The 23,372-nt window shown below is 50.0% G+C and overlaps 1 protein-coding gene across 1 annotated transcript in view; it reads right to left on the bottom strand.

The window, feature by feature from the left end:
- CTNS (cystinosin, lysosomal cystine transporter) overlaps positions 1-23,372 on the bottom strand; it is a 59,112-nt gene that overhangs the window by 9,474 nt on the left and 26,266 nt on the right. The window contains exons 9-10 of the mRNA XM_075335183.1: positions 17,140-17,310; positions 8,468-8,585 (exon numbers count right to left, since the gene is read on the bottom strand). Of these exons, the coding sequence (XP_075191298.1) occupies positions 8,468-8,585; positions 17,140-17,310 (289 nt within the window). The remainder of the gene's footprint in view (positions 1-8,467; positions 8,586-17,139; positions 17,311-23,372) is intronic.

Here is a 23,372-nt window from a genome sequence, read left to right as displayed (position 1 = left end):
TCTTAGTTTGTGGCAAGGAAGTACTCTTTCTGCCAGTAGCTTCCTTAATTATGTCATCCAGCTGTTCCCCAAACAGCCGGGACCCAGCAAAAGGGAGACTCGCAAGATACTTCTTAGAGGAAGCGTCTGCTTTCCACTCTCGAAGCCACAAGATCCTGCGGATCGCGAGGGAGTTAGCGGAGGCCACCGCCGTGCGGTGAGAAGCCTCCAGGATGGCAGACATGGCGTAGGATGCAAAAGCCGAAGCTTGAGAAGTTAAGGCATCCATCTCAGGAATAGAGTCCCTGGTGAGTGAATGCATCTCCGCCAGAGAGGCAGAGACTGCCTTAAGAGCCCATACTGCCGCAAAAGACGGGGAGAACGAGGCTCCTGCCGCCTCATATACAGACTTGGCCAGAAGGTCAACCTGGCGGTCAGTGGGATTCTTAAGAGAAGTGCCATCAGCCACAGCTACGACTGTGCGGGCTGAGATTCTGGACACCGGAGGGTCCACCTTTGGGGACTGGGCCCATTCCTTAACCACCTCTGGTGGAAAAGGAAAACGGTCATCCGAACTACGCTTCAGAAAACGTTTGTCAGGACAGGCCCTGGGCTTGTTAACAGTGGTCTGAAAGCTGGAGTGGTTAAAAAACATACTTTTAGCTTTCTTAGGAGAGGTAAACTGGTGAATCTCTACCAGAGAGGTTTGTTCCTCTGACTCTGGTGGGTTGAGGTTCAGAACGGAGTTAATGGACGCAATCAAGTCACTAACATCCGCATCACCCTCAGACAAATCAATGGGGTACATAGAAGTAGCGTCTGAGCCCACAGTAAACGAATCCTCCTCGCCCTGCACCTCGGCACGTGAATCAGAGCCGTGGGACGAGGGAGGAGAAGGGTCCCTGCGTCTCCGTTTAGGGGGACTGGGACCTAGAACATGCTCTGAGGGCTCCGCAGAGCTCTGAGCAGCAGAGGCACCCTGGGAAGGGGTTTGATGCATGGAAAGCAGTGTCCGGGACAGCTGCCCCATGGAGTCGGCAAAAGACTGGGAAATAGCTTGTGAAAAAGACGCTACCCAAGCCGGGGGTTCAGCCACCGGGGCCGGAGCAGCCGAGGGGACCCCTGAGGAGGCTCCAGGCTGAGACACAACCATATTAGCACAGGCATCACAATGTGGGTATGTGCTCGGCTCTGGCAGAATGCGCTTACATGCAGTGCATATAGCGTACATGTTTGCAGCCATGCTCCGGGTGACAGACATGCTGCTGAGGTGGAAGCTCTGCAGCAATATAACACTCCTGTAGAATGCCTGAAAGTGTATAATAAAAAGCCCACAACCAGAGGTTGTGGCTTACCACACCACTCTCTGTGTGCCCTCCGGATTCCACAGCTCCAAGTCCCAGTGAAGCGTCAGCTTTCCCAAAACAGCAGCAGCTGCAGCTCCCAGCGCCGTCCAGTGTAAGAACGCTGAGAAAATGGCGCTGGGAGGAGGAGGGGGGGCGTGCATAAGCCCAGGAGCGGGAAAAACGGAGGGCAGAGAGATACAGGAAGAGATACAGGGGAGGGCACATCTCCCCAGAGAGGAGAGTCCTCCCCTCTGCTGGCCGGGCGGTGGGCGGCGCCGTATGCAAAACATGCAGGGAAGCCGAAAACGAAACTAGGCCCAAACTGAAGCCGGGGCCTAGATTTCAAAACGCGGCCGACCAGCAGGCACTTTCGGCGCGGTTCTCAGAGGAAACTCCCAGAACCGGCCGAAATTTACAGTAAAGTTAAAACACATACTGTCCCCCAAATAAAAGTATCCGGGACCCCTGAAAAGCGTATCAATACTTAGCTTTTGAGACGCAGGGCCATGTCCCTGGAGAGGGGGGTAAACGCTCCTTCCAGCAGGGACCAGACAGGGTTGCGGATGGAGACCGGCCTCCTGCAAGCAGAGAGGACCGTGATGGCTCCCACTTCAAACAGAGCCTCGACAGAGGATGCGAAGGAGCTCGGCATGTGAAGGCTCCAGCCTTATTAAAGTCAACCTTAACAGCACCCCGCAGAGCGGGGCGTGAAGGGACATGCCGGGAGTCCAGACTGGACCCGCTTTTCTTCCAAATCTTTAAAAATAAAAATAAAAATATCAGAGAATGCAAGTGTGTGTGACCTCCTGAAACACAAAGCATTGAACTGGGTAGATTGTCATCCAGGGGGTGTATATAGCCGGAGGGAGGAGCTACACGTTTGAGTGTAGTACTTTGTGTGTCCTCCGGAGGCGGTAGCTATACACACATGGTTTGGGTCTCCCATAAGGAACGATAAAGAAAGGATCTTATGCTGAAATCCAATATACCGGACCTTTGTCTTCCCCGCTGAGCTGCTACCATACACATTAGATTGTGGCTGGAATCTGCGGACATTCGTCTAGCGTGCACAGGGGCGACACAGTGGCTCAGTGGTTAGCACTGCAGTCTTGCAGCGCCGGGGTCCTGGGTTCAAATCCCACTAAGGACAACATCTGCAAGGAGTGTGTATGTTCTCCCCGTGTTTGCGTGGGTGTCCTCCGGGTACTACTGTTTCCTCCCACACTCTACAGATTGGGGCTCACAATCTAAATTCCCTATGTGGACAGTGTTCCTGATGTATGTAAAGCGCTGCGGAATATAAAAATAAAGATTTATTTTTATTCAGACCCCCCTGAGTAGCAAATTAGCTAGGAAATAAAATATTGCAGATTCCTGCTAAAAAGAGCGCCACACTTGTGCACAGGTTGTTGCTGGTATTGCAGCCAGGGACAATTGATTTTGTAATCCCTGTTCACTCAATGTGAGCCTTGGCTATGCTACATGGCAACATAGGTGGCCGGTAACCTACACAACAAGGATTAAACAAAAAATCCCCTTTTTTTATAAATGAAGAGGATATTTAATAAGATTAAAAGCGCTGTTTTTGCTAGCTTTGTCCAATGTTGGGCATTACTTTAACCCCTTCACCCCCAGCCACAAACACCCTAATGACCGGGCCATTTTTTGCAATTCTGACCAGTGTCACTTTGACAGGTTATAACTCTGGAACACTTCCACGGATCCTGGCGATTCTGAGATTGTTTTTTCGTGACATATTGTACTTCATGTCAGTGGTAAATTTAGGCCGATATTTTTTGCGTTTATTTGTGGAAATTTTGCGAAAATTTTGAAAATTTCGCAATTTTCAAACTTTGAAATTTTATGCCCATAAATCTGAGAGATGTCACACAAAATAGTTACTAAATAACATTTACCACATGTCTACTTCACACCAGCGCAATTTTCGAAAGAAATTTTTTTTTCGTTAGGAAGTTAGAAGGGGTCAAAGTTCATCAGCGATTTCTCATTTTTCCAACAAAATTTACAAAAGAATTTTTTTTAGGGACCACATCACGTTTGAAGTGACTTTGAGAGGCCGAGGTGACAGAAAATACCCAAAAGTGACCCCATTCTAAAATCTGCACTCCTCACACTGCTCAAAACCACATCCAAGAAGTTTATTACCCCTTTAGGTGCCAAACAGGAACCAAAGCAATGTGGAAGGAAAAAATGAAAATTTTACTTTTTAAAACACAAAAATGTTACTTTAGCCATAAAATTTTCATTTTCACAAGGGAGAAAAGAGAAAGTGCACTCTACAATTTATTGTGCATTTTCTCCTGAGTACGCTGATACCCCATATGTGGTAAAAAATCAATTGTTTGGGCACACGGCAGAGGTCGAAAGGGAAGGAGCGCCATTTGAATTTTTTAACGCAAAATTAGCTGCACTCATTAGCGGACGCCATGTCGGGTTTGAAGACTCCCCGAGGTGCCTAAACAATGGAGCTCCCCCACAAGTGACCCCATTTTGGAAACTAGAGCCTTCAAATAATTTTTCTAGATGTTTAGTGAGCACTTTGAACCCCTGGAGGCTTTACAGAAGTTTATAAACATTGAGCCGTGAAAAGAAAAAAAAAATATTTTACCACAAAACTGTTGCTTCAACTAGGTAGCTTTTTTTTCACAAGGGTATCAGGAAAAAAAATCACCATGAAATTTATAGTGCATTTTTTCCTGAGTACGACGATACCTCATATGTGGTGGAAAGTAATTGTTTGGGCGCATGGCGGGGCTCAGAAGAGAAGGAGCGCCATTTGACAGTAAAAATTGGTTGGCATAATTAGCTGACGTAATGTTGCATTTGGAGACCCCCTGAGGTGCCTAAACAATGGAGCTCCCCCACAAATGACCCCATTTTGGAAACTAGACCCCCTCAAGGAATTTATCTAGATGTTTAGCGAGCCCCAAGGGCTCCACAGAAGTTGATAATGTTGAGCCATGAATACAATTTTTTTTTTCCACCACAAAACTGTTACTTGAACCAGGTAGCTTTTTTTTCACAAGGGTATCAGGAAAAAAATCACCATAAAACGTATTGTGCAATTTCTCCTGAGTACGCAGATACCTCAAATGTGGTAGAAAGTAATTGTTTGGGCGCACAACGGGGCTCAGAAGAGAAGGAGCGCCATTTGACAGCAAAATTGGTTGGAATCATTAGCGGACGCCATGTCACGTTTGGAGACCCCCTATGGTGCCTAAACAGTGGAGCTCCCCCACAAATTACCCCATTTTGGAACTAGACCCCTCAAGGAATTTATCTAGATGTTTGTTGAGCCCCTTGTACCCCCAGGGGCTCCACAGAAGTTGATAACGTTGAACTGTGAAAATTATTATTTTTTTTTTAACCACAAAATTTTTGCATCAAGCAGGTAGCTTTTTTTTTTTTTATTTACAACGGTATCAGGAAAAACTGCACCATAAAACGTATTGTGCAATTTTTCCTGAGTACGCAGATACCTCATATCTGGTGGAAAGTAATTGTTTGGGCGCATGGCGGGGCTCAGAAGAGAAGGAACGAAATTTGACTTTTGACAGACGCGGTGCACTAATCGGCCGCTGCAGGACGCACGGTCGGATGAGATACAAAAAACGTTGGGGATACGGAAAAAAAAAAGTCACGCCAAAAATTGAGAAGGGATGCCGATCTGTTATGTGCATCCCTGATCAGCGCTCGGCGGGACGCACGGACGGATGCGATACAAGAAGCGTCGGGGAAACGGGAAAAAAAAAAAAAGTCCTGCCGAAAACTGACCACGGATGCAGATCCGTTATCTGCATCCCTGATCAGCGCTCGGCGGGACGCACGGACAGATGAGGTGTAAAAATGGACAGGGGATACAAGAAAAAAAAAAAAAAAAAAAAGAGTTATACTCACAGTACCCACAGGATTAGCAGGAGGATCACTGACCAGAAGAGCTGCAGGAGGACAGGAGGAACAGAAGGCAGCCAGATGGACAGCTTTAGGCTATGTGCGCACGTGTGCGTAATTCATGCAGTTATGCTGCGCTTTGTAGCGCAGCGTAACTGCATGCGTCCTGCGTAATCTATGGAGATTGTGCAGGGGCTGTGCGCACGTGGCATGTTAGAACGCAGTGCTTCGGCTGCTGCCCGAATCGCTGCGTTCTAAGAAGTGACATGTCACTTCTTCCGTGCGCTTTGCCGGCAGCCCCTGCTCTGTCTATGGCAGGAGCTGCAGGCAGAGCGCACGTTCTCGGCACCATGCGCTTCAGAACGCAGCTTTTCAGCTGCGCTCTGAAGCGCACCTTTTCGGAGCGGTGCAGAGCGCACACGTGCGCACATAGCCTTACACGAGCAGCAGGCAGGACGTTGGACAGATCAGCAGAAGGACCCAGCGATGGAGGCAGATGTGATCGGGCAGTGAAAAGCTCGGATGACCCGATGAAGGCAGGTAGGGGACGTCGGGGGGGGGGGGGTGGGGAGGGAGAGCAGAGGGGGGAGGGGGAAAGCAGAGGGGAGGAGCAGAGGGGGGGTGAGAGCAGAGGCAGAAGGAAGGAAGCAGAATAGAGATCACAGAGGAGGCAGGCAGATCGCGTGGGGAGCAGATCGGGATGTCGGGGGGGCAGATCAGGGGGGGCACGGGCAGGGGCCATCACGGGAGCGTGCACGGGCTGCAAGGGGAGCGCACACGGGCTGCAAGGGGGAGCGGAATACTTACCATAGGAGCAGAAGCGGTGACATCAACGGCGGCGTGGTACCACAAGTACCAGCCAGTGCACGCTGCAAACATGCTGGGGGAGGGTTCCCAGACCAGCACAGGCCTGGAGAGGGTGGCCAACTCCAGATCAGACCGCCCCACTGCACACTGATTGGAGCGATTGCGCGTCATAGCACGATCGCTCCAATCAGTGCTGCAGGGGCTGGGGGCGACATGTTAAGCTCCGGCTATGATGTGGTGAAGCCCCTCATAGCCGGATCTCACAGTATCGCACTAATTCGGGCATTATATTTGCCGAAATCAGTGCGAACGATGTGGTTGGCGGTTCAGATTTGAACAGCCAATCACATCGATCGTCGATGGGGGTTGGCAATGCAACCCTCCCCCCTCCCCCCCCCCCCCCGGGGTCAAGCAAAGGTCCCCTGCTGTAAGAAACAGCAGGGGACATCATTTGAAAGCCGTTGCTATGGCCACGGCAATCAAATGAAGTTTAGGCCGTAAAATTACGTCCCTGGTCGTTAAGTCACGTTAAAATAGGGCGTAATTTTACTGCCCGCGGTCGTGAAGGGGTTAATAGAAGTGCATGTGCTATTATCGGGTAAGGAGAATGAGAAAAGGTGGAACCCAGCACCGATTACAAGGGTAAAAATCAGAAACTTTATCTTCTTAAAAATTCATCATAGTACAGAAAGGCTTATGATTAAGGACTGTTTTTACCTGTTTTTTATCCGAAACGCATCAAGCCTAATGATGTACCCATTGGAACTTTCTGTACTATAATAAATTTTTAAGATAAATAAAGTTTCTGATTTTTTAACCCTTGGAATCGGTGCTGGGTCCCACCTTTCTCATTTTCCTTACCTTGTATCACAGACCTGCCTGTCCGGTGGACCGCGAGCATCCAGCCTGATCCTGGAAAGCACATGTACGGGTGAGCTGAAAAGTTTTTTCCTCTCCATGTGCTATTATCGTCTCCTACTGATCTGGCACCACAATATCAGCGTCACTGACATGACCGCTCCTGTAAGCGGTTTCTTCACTCCACCACTAATGCCGTCAGCTTAGTCGGCCAAATTGATGCCCTGGAGGGAAGGGTTCATGTGTCGTGTAGGCACAGCTCAATTAATAAAATGTACCGATAGGAGGAGAGGGTGGGCTCAGAAAAGACAGAGCAGCATGACAGCGCAGAGCAGGCATTGGAGGAGAATTTAGCGCTATACATCATGGAATACGTTTTGTAGGATCCGGAAGATTAGAAGACAGACAGCAGCACAGCGTGTAAACAAATGGGCGCATGGCAGATATCTATGGAAGACAAGAGGCAGTAAAGCAGAGGGAGAAACTAAAAAGAAACCCGTGAGAGCACTGCCTAATGATACCATTTTTCAGACATCTGTCACGGTGCAGACTAGGTGAGAGTCAAAACACACAACGACAAGGGTAACACCATAACAAAAAAGGGGTACACCGGGGACACCAACAATGGGGGGCCCTAGGACTAGTGAGAGGGAAGACGGACACCTCCTACACTTACCGGCAACTGTACCCTGCACTCCTAGCCACTCCTTATACAGGTTCCTCACGTGTTGCCAAGCAGAAACCTGAAGCCCTGAAAAGACCCAACAATAGTCCCTGGCTAGTGAGTGGGCAGGTGAGGAACACTAGCCCGACCGCTGCGCTAGAACACCACACCAGGGAAGGAAAACAGACAGGGGGGAAAACACTACAACAAACTGCAGCAGTCAGCACCAAGACTGCAGCCACCACAGCAACTTCAACAGAGGGTTTCAGCAGCAAATTCCACCTCCAGGACCAGTATCCAAATGGCAAAGAGAATAAGCGTCTCCCTCCGCTGGTAGCAAAGGTATATAAAGGGATTGGGGGTGGACCCAAACCGGAAACCCCAGAGATGGTAATGAGACTGCTTGCTGGCGAGAAATACTGACATTAACCCTACGATTGCCAAAGGAAAGGAGAAGACGTTTAATATTGAGAGTCAAGAATGGAAATGGCTCTCAAGTCCTGAATCTGTCTCATAATGCAGAGAGACAGTCGTGACAACAGCTTACCCGTTGGCATCGGATAACTCCTTTTGAACTCCTGTGGAACGCCGTTGTGCTGTTTTCGGAAGAACAAAGCTGTTTTTTTATAACTCCGTTTAACCAATTTCAAGATTGTGAGAGGCTCCTACTTCAATAATCACAACGGATATTACTGTGTAGCCAAGATTCTTTTTAATGCTAATAAGATAACCTGAAGAATAATAAAGCATAATTTGTCTGGCAAGGAGGAAGACATTCTGGGATTAGGTCCTTGGACAGAATAGACGCACGGTGCTGTGTCGTGCTGCGGAGCGGGGGATACATAGCGTACTGCAGTATTATATGGCTCATCACCATTACAGTGATATTCTTCGTACTCACCATTATTGTAGGACTGTAGAAACATCTGGATGATGCTGAAGCTGCCGCCTGTGAAATCCAGCAGCACGTTTCCAATGCTCCAGCCCTCTGTGCTTTTCCTGAGGAAATTCATGTAAGCCTGGGTAAGAAAATAAATGGATTAGTTAGGAATTAAGCAGAAAGACTCATTATGCGGTTTATATAAATCTAAGTGCTGTGTTAATATAGACGATTGCCTTTTGTACATAGCGGATTTACAAATCCCTACTCTAAGGTCCGTTTCACACGTCAGTGAAAAACTATGTCGCTCCGTGTGCCGAGATTCACAGCACACGTGGGATCAGTGATCCGTACTCCACGATTACACAGGTATACTCACCTGTCCCGTTCCTGCTGTCCGTGGTGCTGAAGTCTCTGGCTCTGCCTCTCTCACCTCTGCAGCTACTTCCGGGTCGGCTTTGGCTACATACATGAATATGCATGCCATACTGAGCTGGCCACGAAGAAGTAGAGAGCAGCTGCCGAGTACCGCATCGCTGGAGACGGGTGAGTTGAAAATGCTTTTTATTTTCAATGGGCGGGTTTTTTTTCTGGTACGCGTTTCACGGATCACACCATAGTTTGGTCCGTGGGACATCAGTGATGCCAGAAAAAAAAAAAAACCCACACGTCTCCATGCGGCAATCACGGACACACGTGTACACCGCATGGAGACACAGTCAGTGAAAAATCACTGATGTGTGCCCAGACCCATTGATTATAATACGTATGGTACGTATAAAAACTAGCACATACGTACCAGAATCACTGACGTCTGAAACAGGCCCAAGTGAGAGTCCGCAAACCTGATATCACTAGAGGAAATGAGCCCTGCACTGAGTGACACGACCTCCGACAAAGCACCAGACCCGGATGGGCTCCCACTGGAATTGTATGTTACATATCAAAAGATTTTAATTCCCCATCTTCTAGGAGGTTTTTTTTTTACAAGTGTCCCCGGGAGAATCATTGCCACCTTCATTTTATGAAGCCAACATTATTGTAATATTAAAAGAAGGGAAGGATTCTATGGATTGTGGATCGTATAGCGCCAACATATTCTGCAGAGCTTGGCAATGAGACTGAATATAGAGATTCTAGATTTAATGCATCCAAAGCAAATGGGGGTTTATGCCGGGCAAGATCACTTCCATGAATATCAGATGGGTATAACCGGTAATCCAATACAGTTCACTGCAGCCTGAGAACAGCTGGACTTTAGCTTCCCTTGATGCCATGAAGGCATTTGATTCAGTAGAACGGCCATCTCTGGCGGCATGTCTTCAAAAATTTCGATTAGGCTCCAAATACCGTAATTGGATACGTATACTATATGTGGCCCCTAAAGCTAAGGCAGTGGTGAATGGCCTTCCACCTGCATCCTTCTAGCTTGAAAGAGGGACTCATTAGGGCTGCCGCCTCTCCCCAGCTTTGTTTGCGCTAGCTAATGAATCATTAGCTATTAAAATATGCTCCACGCCACTAATTAATGCATATCTATAGCTGATCGGACAGATACCATTGGGTTATATGCCGATGGTATGACCATTTTTATGGACCAGATTGGGAACACTTTATACCTCATGTTATCTCTACATTAGTTAAATTTGGCAGATTTCTAATGGCTGCACCAATTCTGGGGCGGCTAAGGGCTGCTGTTTTTAGGCTGGGAAGGGTCCAAACCTAATAATACCAGTCCGCAGCTGTCAGCTTTTTTATAAATAAGGGGGAACACACACTTTTTTTTTTTTTTTAAGAAAGAAGGGAATTTTGTTTACTTACCGTAAATTCCTTTTCTTCTAGCTCCTATTGGGAGACCCAGACAATTGGGGTGTATAGCTTCTGCCTCCGGAGGCCACACAAAGTATTACACTTAAAAGTGTAAACCCCTCCCCTCTGCCTATACACCCCCCCGTGCATCACGGGCTCCTCAGTTTTGGTGCAAAAGCAGGAAGGAGGAAACTTATAAATTGGTCTAAGGTAAATTCAATCCGAAGGATGTTCGGAGAACTGAAACCATGAACCCAGAACAATTCAACATGAACAACATGTGTACACAAAAGAACAGCCCGAAGGGAACAGGGGCGGGTGCTGGGTCTCCCAATAGGAGCTAGAAGAAAAGGAATTTACGGTAAGTAAACAAAATTCCCTTCTTCTTTGTCGCTCCATTGGGAGACCCAGACAATTGGGACGTCCAAAAGCAGTCCCTGGGTGGGTAAAAGAATACCTCGGTAATAGAGCCGTAAAACGGCCCCTTCCTACAGGTGGGCAACCGCCGCCTGAAGGACTCGCCTACCTAGGCTGGCATCTGCCGAAGCGTAGGTATGCACCTGATAGTGTTTCGTGAAAGTGTGCAGACTCGACCAGGTAGCCGCCTGACACACCTGCTGAGCCGTAGCCTGGTGCCGCAATGCCCAGGACGCACCCACGGCTCTGGTAGAATGGGCTTTCAGCCCTGAAGGAACCTGAAGCCCAGAAGAACGGTAGGCTTCAAGAATTGGTTCCTTGATCCACCGAGCCAAGGTTGACTTGGAAGCCTGCGACCCTTTACGCTAGCCAGCGACAAGGACAAAGAGCGCATCCGAGCGGCGCAGGGGCGCCGTACGAGAAATGTAGAGTCTAAGTGCTCTCACAAGATCTAACAAGTGCAAATCCTTTTCACATTGGTGAACTGGATGAGGGCAAAAAGAAGGTAAGGAGATATCCTGATTGAGATGAAAAGGGGATACCACCTTAGGGAGAAATTCCGGAACCGGACGCAGAACCACCTTGTCCTGGTGAAACACCAGGAAGGGGGCTTTGCATGACAATGCAGCTAGCTCAGACACTCTCCGAAGTGATGTGACTGCCACTAGGAAGACCACCTTCTGCGAAAGGCGTGAAAGAGAAATATCTCTCATTGGCTCGAAAGGTGGTTTCTGAAGAGCCGTTAGCACCCTGTTCAGATCCCAGGGTTCTAGCGGACGCTTGTAAGGAGGGACTATGTGGCAAACTCCCTGCAGGAACGTGCGGACCTGCGGAAGCCTGGCTAGACGCTTTTGAAAAAACACAGAGAGCGCCTAGACTTGTCCCTTAATAGAGCCGAGAGAGAAACCCTTTTCCATTCCGGATTGAAGGAAGGACAGAAAAGTGGGCAAGGCAAATGGCCAGGGAGTAAAACCCTGATCAGAGCACCAGGATAAGAAGATCCTCCACGTCCTGTGGTAGATCTTGGCGGACGTTGGTTTCCTGGCCTGTCTCATAGTGGCAATGACCTCTTGAGATAACCCTGAAGACGCTAGGATCCAGGACTCAATGGCCACACAGTCAGGTTGAGGGCCGCAGAATTCAGATGGAAAAATGGCCCTTGAGACAGTAAGTCTGGACGGTCTGGTAGTGCCCACGGTTGACCCACCGTGAGATGCCACAGATCCGGGTACCACGACATCCTCGGCCAGTCTGGGGCGATGAGGATGGCGCGGCGGCAGTCGGACCTGATCTTGCGTAATACTCTGGGCAGTAGTGCCAGAGGAGGAAATACATAAAGGCAGCCGAAACTGCGACCAATCCTGAACTAATGCGTCTGCCGCCAGAGCTCTGTGATCTTGAGACCGTGCCATGAATGCCGGGACCTTGTTGTTGTGCCGGGACGCCATTAGGTCGACGTCCGGCTTCCCCCAGCGGCAACAGATCTCTTGAAACACGTCTGGGTGAAGAGACCATTCCCCTGCGTCCATGCCCTGGCGACTGAGAAAGTCTGCTTCCCAGTTTTCTACGCCCGGGATGTGAACTGCGGAGATGGTGGAGGCTGTGGCTTCCACCCCCAGCAGAATCCGCCGAACTTCCTGGAAGGCTTGCCGACTGCGTGTGCCGCCTTGGTGGTTGATGTATGCCACCGCCGTGGCGTTGTCCGACTGAATTCGGATCTGCCTGCCTTCCAGCCACGGCTGGAACGCCTTTAGGGCTAGATACACTGCCCTTATCTCCAGAACATTGATCTGAAGGGAGGACTCTGGCTGAGTCCAGGTACCCTGAGCCCTGTGGTGGAGGAAGACCGCTCCCCACCCTGACAGACTCGCGTCCGTCATGACCACAGCCCAGGATGGGGGTAGGAATGATTTCCCCTTCGACAAAGAAGTGGGAAGAAGCCACCACTGAAGGGAGGCCTTGGCTGCCCGAGAAAGGGAGACGTTCCTGTCGAGGGACGTCGACTTCCTGTCCTATTTGCGGAGAATGTCCCATTGAAGTGGACGCAGATGAAACTGCGCAAATGGAACTGCCTCCATTGCTGCCACCATCTTCCCTAGGAAGTGCATGAGGCGCCTCAAGGGGTGCGACTGGGCTCGAAGGAGAGATTGCACCCCTGTCCGTAGTGAACGCTGTTTGTCCAGCGGAAGTTTCACTATCGCTGAGAGAGTATGAAACTCCATCCCGAGATATGTCAGCGATTGGGTCGGTGTCAATTTTGACTTTGGGAAATTGATGATCCACCCGAATCTCTGGAGAGTCTCCAGAGCAATGTTCAGGCTGTGTTGGCATGCCACCCGAGAGGGGGCCTTGACAAGGAGATCGTCTAAGTAAGGGATCACCGAGTGTCCCTGAGAGTGTAGGACTGCTACCACTGTTGCCATGACCTTGGTGAAGACCCGTGGGGCTGTCGCCAGGCCGAAAGGCAGCGCCACGAACTGAAGGTGTTCGTCCCCGATGGCGAAACGCAGGAAGCGCTGATGCTCTGGTGCAATCGGCATGTGGAGATAAGCATCCCTGATGTCGATTGATGCTAGGAAGTCTCCTTGGGACATCGAGGCGATGACGGAGCGGAGAGATTCCATCCGGAACCGCCTGGTTTTCACGTGTTTGTTGAGCAGTTTGAGGTCCAGAACGGGACGGAAAGATCCGTCCTTTTTTGGCACCACAAACAAGTTGGAGTAAAAACCGTGACCCCATTGCTGAAGGGGAACAGGGATCACCACTCCTTCTGCCTTCAGAGTGCTCACCGCCTGAAGAAGAGCATCGGCTCGCTCGGGGGGCGGAGATGTTCTGAAGAAACGGGTCGGAGGACGAGAGCGGAACTCTATCCTGTAACCGTGAGACAGAATGTCTCTCACCCATCGGTCTTGGACATGTGGCAACCAGGCGTCGCAAAAGCGGGAGAGCCTGCCACCGACCGAGGATGCGGTTTGGGGAGGCCGAAAGTCATGAGGAGGCCGCTTTGGGAGCGGTTCCTCCGGCGGTCTTTTTAGGACGTGACTTAGATCGCCATGAATCAGAGTTCCTCTGACCCTTCTGTGGCCTGTTGGACGAGGAGAATTGAGACCTGGCTGAGGGCCGAAAGGACCGAAACCTCGATTGTACCTTCCGTTGTTGAGGTCTGTTTGGTTTGGACTGGGGTAAGGACGAGTCCTTTCCCTTGGATTGTTTAATGATTTCATCCAATTGCTCGCCAAACAGGCGGTCGCCAGAAAATGGCAAACCGGTTAAGAACTTTTTGGAAGCAGAGTCTGCCTTCCATTCACGTAGCCACATGGCCCTGCGGACTGCCACCGAATTGGCGGATGCTACCGCCGTACGGCTCGCAGAGTCCAGGACAGCATTCATGGCGTAGGACGCAAACGCCGACGCCTGAGAGGTTAAGGACACAACCTGCGGAGTAGAGGCACGTGTGACTGCATTAATCTCAGACTGACAAGCTGAGATAGCTTGGAGTGCCCTATACGGCTGCGAATGCCGGAGCAAAGGACGCGCCGATAGCTTCATAGATAGATTTCATCAGGAGCTCTATCTGCCTGTCAGTGGCATCCTTGAGTGATGCACCGTCTGCCACTGCAACTATGGATCTAGCCGCCAGTCTAGAGATTGGAGGATCCACCTTGGGACACTGAGCCCAACCCTTGACTACGTCAGGGGGGAAGGGATAACGTGTGTCATTAAGGCGCTTAGTAAAGCGCTTATCTGGAAAAGCTCAGTGTTTCTGGACTGTATCTCTGAAGTCGGAGTGATCAAGAAACGCACTCCGTGTACGTTTGGGAAACCTAAAATGGAATTTCTCCTGCTGAGAAGCTGATTCCTCAATCTGAGGAGTTGGAGGAGAAAGATCCAACACCTGATTGATGGACGCTATAAGGTCGTTTACTATGGCGTCCCCTTCAGGTGTATCAAGGTTGAGAGCGGCGTCAGAATCAGAGCCCTGATCTGCCGCCTCCGCTTCATCCTCCAGAGAGTCCTCATGCTGAGACCCTGAACACTGTGATGAAGTCGAGGGAAGCTCCCGGCGAGCCCGCTTAGCCGGTCTGGGACTGCGGTCCGTGTCAGAGTCCTCACCGTGGGACCTATGAGTCGCCCTAGGAGCACTTTGCTGCGCCGACCGAGGGGGGTCTGAGGGAAAAGGTTCAACAGTGCCCGGGGCCTGTGTTACAGGTCTGGACTGCAAAGCTTCTAGTATCTTAGCAGACCATTTATCCATAGACTCAGAAAGTTTGTCAGCGAATACTGCAAACTCTGTCCCTGTCACCTGGACAGTGGCAGCAGGTGGTTCCACCTGGGCCGAGGGTCCCACCAGTGGCAGAGGCTCCGGGCTGAGTGAGTGTCACAGGGGCCGAGCATTGCACACAATGAGGGTAGGTGGAACCTGCAGGTAGCATTGCCGCACATGAGGTACAGGTTGCAAAGTAAGCCTGTGCCTCGGCACCCTTGCTTTTTGCGGACGACATGCTGTTGTCTCCTCTTAGAGCAATCAGAGAGGGTATATAGCCAAAGCACTAGTGCGGCCGTACAGAGTAAATGTATACAATATAAGCATATAAATATACACTTCGGCACCCAGGGGGGCAAGCACCTAGTAACAGGTGCGGCTTACCGACCGCCCTCAGCGTTTGTGTGACCACCAGATTCCCTGCCTGTGCCTCCCAGAGCTGTGGAGCTCGTCTCTGAAGTTCTCCAGCGTCAGAAGTGCTGATAGGAATGGCTGCCAGCGTTCTGAGAGGAGGAGGGAGCCGTGGGCGTGCCTTAGAAAGTGCGGGAATCTGGTGCCCCACGGTGCTCAGTGAGGGGGGAGGAGGATACTAAGTATGCTCCAGCCCTCAGCGCTGACGTCCAGTGCAGCGTCCCGCCCTTACCCCTGACTGGCAGGCCCGGGGGCGGGAATATGCGGTACTAGGCCGCAAAAGCCGGGGACTAAAGTTATAAGCGCGGCCGGCAAACAAGCGCGATCAGCGCTGTAGTCCCGGCGCACAAACACAACCAGCAGCTGCTGCAGCGTCCATTAGACAGGCGCTCTATGCGCCGTCCCCAAGGGGACACAGAGTACCTCAGAGGAGCAGGGCCTGTCCCTGACGATACCCGGTCTCCTGTCCAGCAGATTCCCCCAGGGGCTGCGGAGGGAGCACGGTCCCAGTGCCTGGTGACCGATTAGGATCCCACTTCACCCAGAGCCCCTAAGGGATGGGGAAGGAAAACAGCATGTGGCTCCAGCCTTTGTACCCGCAATGGGTACCTCAACCTTAACAACACCGCCGACCAGAGTGGGGTGAGAAGGGAGCATGCCGGGGGCCCTGTTATGGGCCCTCTTTTCTTCCATCCGATATAGTCAGCAGCTGCTGCTGACTAAATTGTGGAGCTTGCGTGCATGTGTGCCTCCTTCAACACAAAGCATAAAAACTGAGGAGCCCGTGATGCACGGGGGGGTGTATAGGCAGAGGGGAGGGGTTTACACTTTTAAGTGTAATACTTTGTGTGGCCTCCGGAGGCAGAAGCTATACACCCCAATTGTCTGGGTCTCCCAATGGAGCGACAAAGAAACTTATTTTTTTTTTTACTTCCCAACAGCGACCTTGGAGTCAGTGAGGTGTACAGCCATCTTCCCCATGCTGTTACCATTCTAACTGAGCGCTGATTCCATCCATTTCAGTGATTTTCTGACCTCCATAACCCTCATAGGGGATGGTCTACCAGAAAAATGCTCGAGTTCCCCACAGACTTCCATTATACTCGTTACTCGAATCTAGCGGATCCGAGCGTCAGACATGCTCGATTTTAGTAATGAGCCCTTGAGAATTTTAGTGCATACTCATCGCTACTAATTAACACAATTTAAGGGGTCCAAAACATCTTACTTAACAGTCAGCCTCACTCTCCCGATTGCCAAACTAAATATTTATTTGTATGGGACAGAGTGGTCACGTATGTTCAATAGAGCAAGCAGAGTAATCAGCTCCCAGACACCTACACGATGGCTTAACTCCTGGGAGGACATAAGGGCCCAATCCTTCCCTCCCAAGAAGGTCTGTCATCGATGGCTCGCCTTAGGAGGACCCATACACATTAGATTATCATCCGACTCAAAATCAATGGGTTTGACCAACTTTAAGCCAACGTTTTTGGAGACTTTTGGATAATACGACTGCTGCTAACCATCTCCAGAGTTCTTGGATTTCTAAATGTAAAATTTGACACCTCATAGTCCTTAGAAAGATGGATGATAATTTCTAGACTATAGGTGCTTCTTACCATTCATATATACACATACTCAAGTAGATGTTTTAAGAACTTAACACTGGACAACGCCCTGTCATTTTGAATCACTTCACAGGAAACTATCACCCCTAGCGGTGACCTCCCTCCATATAGCTTATTAGTGTACAGCAATGTTAGACTACATCATTTGATCATTAGGTTACCTGTGGAAAGTATTTCATCAGTGTAATTGCCAGTTTTATATAGGAGAAGCAGAATAAGAACTGGAGCCAGGTCACTTTTCCCGCCACGGCCACAAACAGCATGGAAAAGGCAAACAGCCAGGCAACGATCAGTACGGCCACCGCCACTTTAGACACCTTCTGGGCGCCTCGCTGCAAAAATCACAGGAAAGAATAAGAAAGTCATTTGTGCAGAGAGATTTATTACATACAGGAAGAAGGTGTAGGTGTAGGGAGCCATGTTTTAGACGACAGAGCCTTCTTCTTCTTATACACATGGGTGGTGTAATGTATGGCGCTTTTTCAATGTAAGTCTATGGAGTGTCAGAACAAGACTTCATAGACTTACACTGTAAGAGACACTTCCGGTTCATACAGAAACTCCAGTGTGATCCGAACTGCAGTCACATCAGTGAGAAGAAGACCAGAGCGGAGCTGGGAACCGGGGAAGACGGCAACCAGTGACTATTTTATTGCACTAACATTACATTACATTCACATTAAGACAGGTTTAGGGAATAAGACATTTGTTGGCAGTACTACTTTAATGAAACGAGTGGGTGACTGGCTCTGCAGCGCCTGTGGTGATCTATACGAAACACAAACAAAAGAATACAGCAGCTCTTTGTAAGCCCTAATATATATGCAAATATAGAATATGACATTTAAACTGCATTAATGCTGTGTGGAATATTCTTAAAACATGAGGGTACTTAGCACACAAATAGGCCAATTCTTGTGATTCCCATCAATCGCGACAAAGTGACCTCTCATTGATGGGACCCTATCCTAGTTTCATGCCTCTCCTGGATCAAAAGTCTACAAATATATGGGCAGGTATGATCTGACACTAACTAAAACCAGATCAGATCCTACCTGCCCATGTAGCATATATTTCGGATTACAAGACGCACCGGACCATAAGACGCACCCTGGTTTTAGAGGAGGAAAAAAGGAAAATAAAATTTTAAGCAAAAAAAAAAAAAAAATGTGGTCATGACACTTATGTGGCGAGGATCTGCTGCTGACACTGTTATGGGGGTAATCTCCCCAAATTCTCTACTAAGGTACCCCATCCTGGTAATGACCCTCCTGCCTTATATAGTATCCCCATCCTTGTTTATATGTCCTCCATCCTGGTAAATACCCCATTCTGGTATGTGCTCCCATCCTGGTATATGGCCCACATCCTGTGGCACACATAAATACATAAACGTTTATACTCACCTTTCCTCGCTCCACGCAGCATCGCTCGTCCTCCCGTTTGTACCAGCAGCAGCGCCGGCTGACCTGTGAGGGGCCGTACGCACAGCGATGACATCATCGCTCTGTGCATCGCTCTTCACACACATCAGTGGACAGGCAGACAGTAGGTCATTGCGATGCTACGTGAAACAGTGACCGGTGAGTATACTTACTCACTGCCCCCGCGCTGATGAGGATACGCTGGCGGCAGTGAATATAGCTACACATGATCACGCCAGGCTGTAGGAGCTAAGGCTATGTGCCCACGCTGCGGATTTACCGCGGATTTTGCCGCGGATTTACCGAAAATCTGCAGCAGCGGCACTTCCAAGCCATTTCAATGGCATTTTGGAAATGCTGTGCCCATGCTGCGGATTTTTCCGCGGCGGATTTGCCGCGGATTTTGATCCGGAAAAATCTGCAGCATGTCAATTATTGTTGCGGATTTTGTTGCGGATTTTTCCCATGCAAGTCAATGCAAGGTGTAAAATCCGCAAGAAATCCGCAGGTCTGTTCCCACAGGCTCTTTTTCCTGCGGATTTGGTGCGGATCTCGCAAACAAATCCGCAGGAAGTGATGTAGGATAGTTCAGGAAGAGGAAGTTTCACCATTTTGTAGTGTAGAGTAGTGGCAGTGTAGTCGTGTTGTGTCCGGACTCTGGATTGCCAACTAAAAGCAGCTAGTTACAGGCTGCTTGCTTTTAGCTGGCAAAACAGGATCCCAGGTCTTTTTTGACAAATCTTTTAAAAAAAAAAAAAAAAAAAAAAAAAAAAAGTGCTCCGCTGTATTTTCACTGTCCAGCCCGATGCAAGCAAGCAACTGAGGGCTGTGCTTCTCAGCGGGATAAGGCTGAAGCATTCTCTGCCCCTCCCGCTGAGAAAAACAGTCCTCAGCTGCCCCTGAAAATGGCGGCTCCGTTGTGAAGCGCCATTCACAGGTGCTGTACCGAGGCTCATCCAGCTGCCCTGATGCATTTGGCTGGCTGGGTAATATAACGGGGTTAATGCCAGTTTTCTGCAAACTGGCACTAAGCCCGAGGTTCATAATGTCATGCCTGTGTAGACACGGCCATTATGAACCTCCGTTTGGTAATAAAGAAAAGAAAACACTTTTTTAAAAATTTTATTTGAAAGAAAAACACACACACATCCCTGATTGCCATCTTTATTACTCCCTGAATCCCCGACGATAATCCATGACAGCTCCGATGTGCACCCGGCTGACCCGGGCACTGACGTCAGCCGGTCACAGCAGCCGTCAGTGTACGAGATGCTGCAAAGCTCTCTTCCGTCTGCTGGGACCGGCTGACGTCCGTGCCCGGGTCAGATGAGTGCACATCGGCCGACTATTCAGCTGTCGATGTGCACTCAGCTGACCCGCCCGCGCTCGCGAATTAAGTCAGCTGACCGGCTGACTTCTGTGCCCGGGTCAGCTGATGCTCTGAAGTCAGCTGACCCGAGCTCAGCTATGAACTGAGCTGACCCGGCCAGTGAGTTCTGCCGCTCCCAGCAGCCGGCAGAGAGCTTTCCTGTGATATTGTCCTGGATTAACCTCTGAGGCTTGGGAGTAATAAAGATGGCAATCAGGGATGTGTGTGTGTGTTTTTCTTTCAATTAAAATTTTTAATAAAGGTGTTGTGTTTTCTTTATTACCAAATGGAGGTTCATAATGGCCGTGTCTACACAGGCATGACATTATGAACATCGGGCTTAGTGCCAGTTTGCAGAAAACTGGCATTAACCCCGTATTACCCAGCCAGCCAAATGAATCAGGGCAGCTGGATGAGCCTCGGTACAGCACCTGAGAATGGCGCTTCACAACGGAGCCGCCATTTTCAGGGGCAGCTGAGGACTGTTTTTCTCAGCGGGAGGGGCAGAGAATGCTTCAGCCTTATCCCGCTGAGAAGCACAGCCCTCAGTTGCTCGCTTGCATCGGGCTGGACAGTGAAAATACAGCGGAGCACTTTTTTTTTTTTAAATAACAGTGAAAGGGAACATGGGACCACATTTTTTGGCTATAAGCTGCGGCCACCACCACTGGGTTATTATATACAGCCTGTTAGAATGTAAGAGCTCAGTGGTGTTGGCCGCAGCTTTTCTGTATAAGCACACTGAGACTGCTAACAAAATGGATAATGGAGAAAAAAGGAGGGTTGGGACAGGAAATGACATAGAGACTTTTTTTTGCCTTCAAAACAGTCAAAGCTTTATTCAGAAACACATTGGACAAAATCCGCCTCAAAATCCGCCTCAAAATCCGCAGCTATGCTAAGGTGCGGATTCTGGGGGAAAGCTGCGGATTTTGAGGCAGAAAAATCCGCAGCAACATTCTCTCGTGGACACATAGCCTAAGGATGATCACACGGGCCGGCTGTTTAGTATGCGTGCATCCCCTGCCCACCTCTCAGCGCCGGCTTCAGGGCTGAGAGATGATGGGCGTCGGGATGCATGCATATGAAACACCTCGGTTACTTACCGGTAGCCGGTTTTTCCAGAACCCATGACAGCACCACGTGATTATATGGGTGCTGTCATGGGTGAGGGGAAAATGAAGCTAATGAGCGGGTCATGGTAGGCGCTGCTACAGCCTGCTCCTGCCTCTGGTGACCCGCTCCACCACCACCGCACCTGCCCTTCCCCGCAGCCATCGGACTATAAGACGCACCCCTCACTTTCCCCCAAAATATTTTGGAAAAAGAAGGGAATTTTGTTTACTTACCGTAAATTCCTTTTCTTCTAGCTCCTATTGGGAGACCCAGACAATTGGGTGTATAGCTTCTGCCTCCGGAGGCCACACAAAGTATTACACTTTAAAAAGTGTAACCCCTCCCCTCTGCCTATACACCCTCCCGTGTATCACGGGCTCCTCCGTTTTGGTGCAAAAGCAGGAAGGAGGAAACTTAAAAATTGGTCTAAGGTAAATTCAATCCGAAGGATGTTCGGAGAACTGAAAACCATGAACCAAAAGAACCATTCAACATGAACAACATGTGTACACAAAAGAACAAACAGCCCGAAGGGAACAGGGGCGGGTGCTGGGTCTCCCAATAGGAGCTAGAAGAAAAGGAATTTACGGTAAGTAAACAAAATTCCCTTCTTCTTTGTCGCTCCATTGGGAGACCCAGACAATTGGGACGTCCAAAAGCAGTCCCTGGGTGGGTAAAAGAATACCTCGATAAAAAGAGCCGAAAACGACCCCCTCTTACAGGTGGGCAACCGCCGCCTGAAGGACTCGCCTACCTAGACTGGCGTCTGCCGAAGCATAGGTATGCACCTGATAGTGTTTCGTGAAAGTGTGCAGACTAGACCAGGTAGCTGCCTGACACACCTGCTGAGCCGTAGCCCGGTGCCGCAATGCCCAGGACGCACCCACGGCTCTGGTAGAATGGGCTTTCAGCCCCAAAGGAAGCGGAAGCCCAGAAGAACGGTAGGCTTCAAGAATCGGTTCCTTGATCCACCAAGCCAAGGTTGACTTGGAAGCCTGCGAACCCTTACGCTGGCCAGCGACAAGGACAAAGAGCGCATCTGAACGGCGCAGGGGCGCCGTGTGAGACATGTACAGCCGGAGTGCTCTCACCAGATCTAATGAGTGCAAATCCTTTTCACATTGGTGAATTGGATTAGGGCAAAATGAAGGTAAGGAGATATCCTGATTGAGATGAAAAGGAGATACCACCTTAGGGAGAAATTCCGGAACAGGACGCAGAACCACCTTATCCTGGTGAAAAACCAGGAAGGGAGCTTTGAATGACAGCGCTGCCAGCTCCGACACTCTACGGAGCGATGTAACTGCCACTAGAAATGCCACCTTCTGCGAAAGACGTGATAAAGAGACATCCCGCAGCGGCTCGAAAGGTGGTTTCTGAAGAGCCGTTAGCACCCTGTTAAGGTCCCAGGGTTCCAGCGGACGCTTGTAAGGTGGGACTATGTGCAAACTCCCTGCAGGAACGTGCGGACCTGCGGAAGCCTGGCTAGACGCTTTTGAAAAAATACGGATAGCGCCGATATTTGTCCCTTGAGAGAGCCGAGAGACAACCCCTTGTCCATTCCGGATTGAAGGAATGAAAGAAAAGTGGGTAAGGCAAAAGGCCAGGGAGTAAAACCCTTATCAGAACACCAGGATAAGAAAATCCTCCAAGACCTGTGATAGATCTTGGCGGACGTTGGTTTCCTGGCCTGTCTCATGGTGGCAATGACATCTTGAGATAACCCTGAGGACGCTAGGAGCCAGGACTCAATGGCCACACAGTCAGGTTGAGGGCCACAGAATTCAGGTGGAAAAACGGCCCTTGTGACAGCAAGTCTGGGCGGTCTGGGAGCACCCACGGTTGACCCACCATGAGATGCCACAGATCCGGGTACCACGACCGCCTCGGCCAATCTGGAGCGACGAGAATGGCGCGACGACAGTCGGACCTGATTTTGCGCAGCACTCTGGGCAGCATCGCCAGAGGAGGAAATACATAAGGCAGTCGAAACTGCGACCAATCCTGAAGTAATGCGTCCACCGCCAGAGCTCTGTGATCTTGAGACCGGGCCATGAATGCCGGGACTTTGTTGTTGTGCCGTGACGCCATGAGGTCGACGTCCGGCGTTCCCCAGCGGCGACAGATCTCTCGAAACACGTCTGGGTGAAGAGACCATTCCCCCGCGTCCATGCCCTGACGACTGAGAAAATCTGCTTCCCAGTTTTCTACACCCGGGATGTGAACTGCGGAGATGGTGGAATCTGTGGCTTCCACCCACTGCAGAATCCGTCGGACTTCCTGGAAGGCTTGACGACTGCGAGTGCCGCCTTGGTGGTTGATGTATGCGACGGCAGTGGCGTTGTCCGACTGGATCCGGATCTGCCTGCCCTCCAGCCACCGATGAAAGGCCAATAGGGCTAGATACACTGCCCTTATCTCCAGAATATTGATCTGAAGGGATGACTATCGGAGTCCAGGTTCCCTGAGTCCTGTGGTGGAGAAA

Source organism: Anomaloglossus baeobatrachus, chromosome 2 (assembly GCF_048569485.1).
Source record: "Anomaloglossus baeobatrachus isolate aAnoBae1 chromosome 2, aAnoBae1.hap1, whole genome shotgun sequence".
Taxonomy (NCBI): domain Eukaryota; kingdom Metazoa; phylum Chordata; class Amphibia; order Anura; family Aromobatidae; genus Anomaloglossus; species Anomaloglossus baeobatrachus.
The sequence above is the reverse complement of the archived record's forward strand: the minus strand, read 5'-3'. Positions and strand labels throughout refer to the sequence as shown.